Source organism: Olea europaea, chromosome 13 (assembly GCF_002742605.1).
Source record: "Olea europaea var. sylvestris chromosome 13, O_europaea_v1, whole genome shotgun sequence".
Lineage (NCBI taxonomy): Eukaryota > Viridiplantae > Streptophyta > Magnoliopsida > Lamiales > Oleaceae > Olea > Olea europaea.
This window is the reverse complement of record NC_036249.1, coordinates 14,707,437-14,716,395: the sequence shown is the minus strand read 5'-3', so window position 1 is coordinate 14,716,395 and position 8,959 is coordinate 14,707,437. Positions and strand designations below refer to the sequence as shown.

The following is an 8,959-nucleotide window of genomic DNA, read 5'->3' as shown; positions in this document are numbered from 1 at the left end:
TTTTTAATTAAAGAGTTAATTGTTCCAATAGTCACCAAACTTAGATCCATATTTTCGATTGCTTGCTGAAATTTAAAATGTCGAGTTTTGATCATTGAACTTAGGTTCATATCTTCGATTGCTCACTAAAATTTAAAATATTTAGTTTTAACCACTGAACTTTGGAAAATGTTGTACGTTATTTGGTAGCGTAACTTCCGTCTCAAACCTCTATAGGAATTGGTGACGTGGCTGACAGAATGTACATGTAGCTCCTCGTCACACCGTTAAACTTTGAGATGATCGAATTTTGACCACTAAACTTTGAAAAATGTCTTCTATTGCTTACTAAACTTTGAGATGATCAAATTTTAGCCACTAAATTTTGAAAAACATCTTTTATTGCTCACTATAAATTTGGATTTAATCACACATATATACAATAAAATATTTTATACGTAAATTCAATATTTTTCCTAACTTTTTATCCAAACATTCTTAAAAAAATCGTCAACTGAATGAATGCCTTCTGAATTGTTTAATTCAATCAACAATTCCCATCGATTCAGGAATTAAGGCTATGTTTGAGCCACATTTTTTCAAAAAAAAATCATTCTTAAACAGTGATTTGACATCATTTCAATTTTTCAATAAAATAATATTACATGTAAATTTAAAATTTTTCTTCATTTTTTAACCGCACATTTTCATGAATACAATATTCAAAAATACATTCTTAGCAATATAATGTGGCTCAAACAAAGGCGCGGTGGATCATGAATTTATCGTCCTAGGTAATCATGCATTCTTTTTTATGTTTCTGAGGAGGCATATTGGCATTTTTTGGAATTTCGTAACATAAAGATATCAAACTGGTGGCATAGCTCCATCCTTTACAAAGCACTGATGTGCCTTTTCATTTTTTGGCCCATTGTCGTGTAATTCTAATTTTAATTATTATTTGCAAGTGATCTATGTCTACTACTATGAAATGTATGTTCGAAGTTCTTATTTCTAGCAATCATAATTTGATTATTTATCCTTGAAATTGCGTTTTCCGTTGAATTTATGTGTTTAATGTCATGTTTGAACCTCAATTACGAATATGGGTTACTTTTATATATTGTGCTCAAGACATAAAAAAATAAAAATAAAAATTTAAATAGGCAGTGAGCAAATCTAACCAGATTGAGCTTTAATTCATATCATTCGATCGATTGATACCTCTAAATTGCAATTCGTGATGTGCCATCACCTATTCAGGAGTAACTAGTAAGCTCGCAATCATTTTCTTTTCATCATTGATTTTTCAGAAACTTGTCCCTTTCGGTCCATCACACGTTAGGATTCAATGAATGTAACCACACGAGTCCATTGTCCACGTGCAATTGAAAGGGGAAAATGATAGAAAACACAAGTGGGTCATTTGTTGAAGTCTATTTCTTTTAGGTTTCCCCACAATGGCTCGAAGATTTAGCCCATCTGTTGCTCTCCATGTGCCGAATGATGCTATTAGGAGAACTCAATTGTACCAGATATTAAAGTCTTTTTTATTATGAGTATGACATATGCCATAATATAATATATACACACTCAATGCACATTCCTTTAACAACCAAAAGAAATAAAAGAAAACGAATATCCTATGGTCGCTAATAAAAGGCAGTTGAAAAACAAGTATAAAATAAAAAAGGAAATATTAAGACCTTGAATAATAATCACTAAAGTCTGTCTGACACTGGAAACTGGAACATTGTGTTACAAAGTACATACAAGCAGCATTGGAGGTTCATTACATCAACTCCTCCTCCTCCTCAATTTACATACTGTCAGTCGGTCTAAGATAAGCATAAAAGAATTAAAATTCATTTACTCTTCCTTCCTAATAATGGATGATGGCATAATGTCTTGAAGTAGTCCAATGTCTGTTAGTAAAGTAGAAGGATAATTCACTGCCCTCGAGTAATTGTAATAGGATAGTGGGGTTTGAGCAGGCGGTGAGAATATAGTGGCTCCACCGGTAAAAAAGGCCGGGCCAGAAGCAAGTGCAGCGGTAGGGTTTGTCCGGGCAATTACAGGGCTTGGATGAGTGTGTTGGCCTTCATATGTAGTCACCACTGTGCTTGGATCATGATAAGATCTCTCCACTCTTTTCTTAACATTACATGAGGCAGTGGTGCACCTATAGTAGCTCCTAAAACAATGTCAAGTCAGAAATAAATCAAATACACATACAAGGAGAGAATTCACGGAGACTTTCATCTAGCAGCTGAGTTACAATGGAATATATAGACAACAAATTAAATGTCCGAGTTTAGAAGTACGTACCTAGGAAATGGGCTGTTCTTCGCAACTTTTTGGCCGTACTTTCTCCATCTGTACCCATCTTCTAGATGATCCACCTCACTCCTTGTCATAAAAGCAAACCTTGGCTCTCTCTGTCTTTTTTTATTAGGCTTCAACCTATTTCCAGAACCCCCAAAATTAACAAACAAAATCAAAATCAAAATCTTTCAAACAACACACACACAAACGACAAACAAAAGTTAAAAGCACCTAGTCTTTTTCTAATAAATAGAAAGTATAAAAAAAATAAAAAACATACTGTTTCCTAGCCTTGTGTTCTTCTTCTCCTTCTCCTTTTCCATCCAGTACCTGTTTATTCTGCTCATCATTTGGCCCACCACAGGTTTCTGAAGAAATAGATGAATCATTTGGGGTATTCACCACTTCTAATGAATCCTGAAAAACCGTCGGAGTCTGAGTCTGAACTAAGGGTTCAGAAGGTGCTTGTAACATATCCAAGAATGAAGGCCCAAAATCTTGCATATTCAGCAACTCCATGAACCCTGATGAGCTCTTTTCACCTTCAACAGAATAATCCATCAGCCCAGATAATGAATAATTACTCGCTAATTGGATTGAATCGTCCATTTTCACACTCTTTCTCTCCATACAATGTTTTCGGGGAAAGAGAACCGAGGAGGTCAGGTATCTTGTGGTGGAGTATATAAAGAAGAAGCGAGTGAAGAGATTACAACGGTTGACTCGGAAATGGCAGTCAAATCAAGGATGTACGAAATAAAACAAAGGGCCAGTGGCGTTAAATGCGAAGTAGGAGAATTCGAGGTCGACGCATTGAGACGTTAGTTTTGACCGGTAAATCGGTTAGAGTGTGAACACGTTCTTCATTACGGCATAAAACATTTTTCCTTCGGTTTCTCGCCCGTGTGCTGTGATGTGCATGCATCTTTCCTGGAAACAATCATATTCTCTTTTTACTTTATTAATTCCAAAATTCTATGTGTATATTTCATAGAATACACAATGAATTACATCTCCTATGAAAGGAGTCATGAATATTTTATTTTATGTGGGCCCCTTCATGTGAGGTGGATGTAATAATGTGTGTACACATAACATTGTTCATATTAATTACATGAAAACTATCATATTATTGTTTATTTGTTCGTACATAGAAAGAAACCACGACAAAATTCACTTGCCTAAATTTGTATCTAACAATCGTGTCTTTAATTCTTGTTTTTAATGAGTGATGAAGCTCAGAAAATACCTTATGTTTAGTTGTCATAACTCATAAGCAAGTAGTGTGCCATTATTTTCTTCTTTTTTTTGTATTAAAAATATCATCCTAATTGATTATGCCCATGTTTGAGCCACGTTATTTCATAAAAATGCATTTTGGAATAGTATATTGATGTGGTTAACAAAATAAGAAAGAAATTTGAATTTACGTGTAATATTATTTTATTGAAAAATGTGTTATTAAGATGATGTCAAATCATTATTTAAGAATGTATTTTTTAAAGAATGTGGGTCAAAATAAATGTATACGAGGCCAAAAAGGAATAAAGGAGATGTCTTCGTTTGTAAGGATGGTACACAAAATTCTTCTAGAAGTTGTGTTGTATTTGTGTGGTTGAATAAATAAAGGGTCAAAACAATGCTTTTCTTCTATAACGATCTTAAAAGCAACAATTAGTCCTTGTTTGAGCCAAATTATTTTTATAAGAATGCATTATTATAAAAAGTTTTATATTTCTCACAAGAACTCAAAACAGTTCAAATATAAAAATATACTTTGGATGCATAAAATAAAATGATAACATTAAATTTACCCTATAACATTAACCATATAAAACTGGGCCGAATTACTTATCGTCGACGTGGCAAATAACTATTTGACTGATGGCACTTTCTTAAATATACGCGTTTTGGGAATAATGTTGCGTCGGAGATGCTTGTACCCCCACACGTTTCTAGATCGTTTTCACTGTTATTTTATTATAATGCCAATTATATAAGGATTAAAAAAAATGTGACCGCTTGACTAGGTTGCTTCCAGCATACGTTTGGAGAACTCGTAAATATACAAAAATAAAGTGGGGGGGTGTGGGCCGCTCTCATACTGCAATATCCATCCTAACGTTTGACCATTGTTGCTGATTCTCTTTCTCTATTCCCCTGTTTGGATCTATTTTTTCTGAAATACATTTTTTTTCTAAATTTATTTTCAATTTTATTTTTTAATAAAATAATATTACTCTTAAACTTAAAAAATTTTCTTTTTATTAATCATACATTCTCTAAAAAACACCATTTTAAAATATATTTTCTTCCAAAAACACATCAAAATGGAGTACAAGCAAGAACTACATGTTTCATTATTGGGTGACACTTGTCATGTACACATCTCACACGTACATTGACGTTCTACCTCGTAAGAAAACACGCGATCACCTTGCATCGAAAATTTGATATAGAAAATAATAAAAACTTGAAATTATCTATATTTCAATACATTTATTTGTTTACAAATAAGCTCAGCGAACAAGAAATAAACACTCTCTGTAATATTTCTATTTTCCTTAATCAAGTGTTGATTATATAGAAAAATAAAAAATTAATAGTGAAAAAACAAATAATAAAACATCGATAATTTCTAGACCCCCTAATATGGTATTTTGAGGAACTATTAAAACTTCCAAAAACAAATAACGCGTTTGTACAAAATAATTCATGACGAGTTGTAGTCTTTTGCTGGGTGTCAATGTGTCATAACTGTTTTAGATTTAAATTTATAAAATTTCAATTTAATATAATTATTTAATGCTTATCTTGCAGTGTATCTAGAAGTTTGAGGCTGCCCTAAATTAAATTCCTCGAATAATTATTATTTTTGAGTTTCGAATACTAAGTCCGCAAACAACATAGGCAGCAACTATAATAGACCGTCGAACACTAAGCACGCAATGTGCAATTCAAAGAAACATTTCATATACGCATTCATTCATATGCCAAAATAGAAATTGGCAATTCTCGAGCCAGAATATAATGCCCAAACTATCGCTCAATTTTGTTTGCGGGACCTTGTATCACGTGTCTTTTACATTTATATCTGAACTTAAAAATTTATTTATGTTGACCTCAAAAAATATGTCAACAAATGTCATTCCAAAATAATGCACAGGTGAACAAATTCCCCAAGATGTTGATCGTAGGCTTAATCATATGTTCAGTTATTGATCAAATATATTCAAGCATGTAAACAAGACATACATTTTCAAAAATGGACGTGAAGAAGGAAATATATAGCCAAGAGTAAATATGTTTACAAAGATAAACACAATGTCCGTTTATCTTTATGAAGATTCATCCCTTTAAAATGTTACGAAGATTGTTATTTATAGTGTTCAGACCAACGTGGTTACCGTTGGATCAAATCCATGTGGCCTCATTTGTTAGCCATAAGTGTCATGTCATGCTATCTCACATTAATTGCATTGATAGACATTTGACAAGATGTCAGCTATTTTATGCTCCTAGGCTGACATTCCAAACACCTATTTAATGGGGCCATCACATCAATTATTACTAAAGATACCCTTATATGACCTATTTTTGGGAACCACTGACATTTGATGTAAAGGAGATCGGCAAAAGGGAAAAAACACTTCGGCTAAGCGATGAGAGCACTTCAGCAATAGGATCTCGGTTATTTGATGAGAACACTTCAGTAGTACGACCTCGGCTATTATCCTTTCTTTATTCTTGATTGAATGCCACGTGTGTATACATCGTGTTTACACGTAGCCCTTTCATGTGGTCAGTAACAATTTATAATGTTTATAAATGATTTAATTCACTTCTTATTCAAATATTTATAAATTTTATAATTAATTATTTTATAAAATTTATAAATATTAATTATTGAAAAAAATTAGTAATTTGTATGTAGATAAATTATTAATTAGCATAGCATGTTTTAGAGAGTAAGTCAAGTCAAGAAAGCTATTCTAAAATCGTATTGTCTCCCTTTTGTATAAATATTTTCGCCACTTCACGACTCTAAGACAAAATCCATATAATCCACAGTCTGTTCTTCTTGTATAAGCACGATCACAGTATATATATATATATATATCAACCCCCCACAATAATGAATACTAGCCCTTGTCTGATCCCAATTTTTTTCAAAATACATTTTTCTCCATCTTTTTTTAGCCACACATTTTTCAATAAAATAATATTATACGCAAACTCAAAACTTTTTTTTTTTGTAACCATACATTATTCATCAATTAACTATTCTAAAATGCATTTTTAGAAAATAATATGGCTCAAACAGGCAAAATCATTTAATTAATTTTTAAATTTTATTAAATATAAAATTTAAATAAAAATTGAATATTAAAAAGGTATTAATTTGAAATTAAAAGTTTTAATATTTATGTGTTATATCATTATTCACTTACTCAACATTCAATTTTATCTATTTACAAATTAAATTGTTTATGAATACTTTTCAATCATGCTTTAAATATTTCATTATTTAATAAGATTCTACATAAATTGCATGTGAATTACGGATGAGCACCCACAAGTTATACACTTTACCGAAGCGATAAATTAAAAATGAGATAAGAGATGCTAAGCATTAACGGAAGATTAATCCTATAGCACACTATCAAGCAGTTGATTATCTACCAGTCAAGAGATGATATACTTACCTATGGAAAGAAAGTGGCAAATTCGATTACAAAAGCTACCCAATTATCGTATTTTCAAGCAACCACTCATACTAATATGTAAATAATTTTATAGGTGAAACCCTCATTTTGAAGACGATTGATGCAAAAAGAAGGAACTTCAAAATTAAAGGGACAAAAGAAACAAAACGAGGAACCTAAGTACGCGCATGTGTAGAAATGAATATATGAAGTTTGGTAAAAAGATATTCATTAGAAGATGATATAGTAGGACTGCATAATATTCCATTGGAAAGATAATTGAATTGGAAGTTTGATGCAAAAAATTAATCGCAATTCAAAGTTGCTAGATCAAGAGTTATGTGCGTTCAAAATGCAAGGACCAAAATGGCTAATATCAAAAGATGTTTTCCAGATTGCACAGGCCCAAGAAGTTGAAGATTGCTATCACGGTTTCCAAAACTAAGGCGCACCTTAGAGTTCATGGGGGAAGTTTTTAGGGGAAATTTTTAGTGGAAATTAGGCCTCGTAATTTAATTAATACCCTTTTAATTTAATTAAATATTTTAAACAAGTAATTAATACGTCATAAACTACTAACAAAAACCTCAAACCTAAGTCAGTAACGTAACCCAATAGAAACCATCCCCATTCCTCAACATTGACGATTTTCTCTCCGAGAAATTTAATCTGACTAAAATATTTATCTTCGTCGTCCCCTCTCCAACTCTCAACCACACATTTTGGATGTGTGTGGTATAGTATCCTGATCATTTTTATGGAGTTATTTTTTTTAGGAAAATGTGTAATTAATATTTGCTTGATTTTATTTTATTTTATTTTTTTAATTTAGTGTTTCTTATATTGAAGACTGAACAATGGATTGGTAGGGAAAATAACTTTACTTCGATAAATTTTGTGGAATGGAAGTGGAGGTATTTCTTTGTTTTTAAAGTCAATAATTTAGTAATCTATAATTTGTATGGAATTAAAAAGTTATTGGTATTTGGATTTGATTATACTAGCTTGAAATTGTTAAAATACTGTGTTAGTGTTCCATATCATCATTTGATGAAATTATTTTTTCAAAGGAAAACTTAAAATTGCTTTAAAACTCCAAGGCTGAGCTAAATTATGCATTTAGAGCTGTTTGATAATATTTTTAATTATTTTTTAAAATTGCAGGCCTACATTAGAGCCTGGATCAGCCTGTCTGTTAGGGCAGGACAACCCCGGACGAGCCCACTATGAGCTCGGGCTGGTTATAGGTCCTACAAGTCTAGTAGTTTCGAGCCGATCCATCCAATTTGACACCTTAACATACACGTGATTAACATGGATTGAGTTGTATTTTCTTAAATATTTACTCAAATTCTTGTACCTTTAATCTACTAGGGTTGATTTGCTTTGTTGTTTTCACCATGAGTTGAGAGAATCGATAAACATATCCATACATGGAGACTTTTAAACCAATATTATAAAATAAAATAAAATAAAAAAAAAAGTAATACTATTTATATTACTACTAAGATTCACAAAAGAGCCATATATTATTATTATTTAAAAAAAAAAACAAAATTAAGGCTCATATCCGATAAAAGCTAGTCCAACTCAATGAAGAAGCGATTAATAATAATAATAATAATAATAATATTATTATTATTATTATTATTATTATTATTATTATTATTATTATTATTATTATTACTACTAAGATTCACGAAAGAGCCATATATTATTATTTAAAAAAAAAAAAAATTAAGGCTCATATCCGATAAAAGCTAGTCCAACTCAATGAAGAAACGAAATCATCCCTCGAAGAAGCAACGTGTATATAAAAGAAGAAGTTTATTAGAATAAATTATAAAAATTTAAATGGAGCTGGAAAAAACAGATTAAAATTAATTTATCAATTACACACAATGGAACTGAATAATTAACTATATATGCTGCTAAAGCCAGCTGCTCTG

The 8,959-nt window shown here is 31.3% G+C and overlaps 1 protein-coding gene across 1 annotated transcript; it reads right to left on the bottom strand.

Moving 5' to 3' along the window:
* Positions 1–1,659: 1,659 nt before the first annotated feature.
* Positions 1,660–3,036, bottom strand: LOC111407693 (probable WRKY transcription factor 23). The gene is made up of 3 exons (XM_023037331.1): positions 2,585–3,036; positions 2,308–2,442; positions 1,660–2,173 (listed from the first exon to the last, which is right to left on the bottom strand). Exons 1-3 carry the CDS (start codon positions 2,932–2,934, stop codon positions 1,849–1,851), a joined length of 810 nt encoding a protein of 269 aa, XP_022893099.1. The 5' UTR covers positions 2,935–3,036; the 3' UTR covers positions 1,660–1,848.
* Between the last annotated feature and the right edge of the window lie 5,923 nt (positions 3,037–8,959).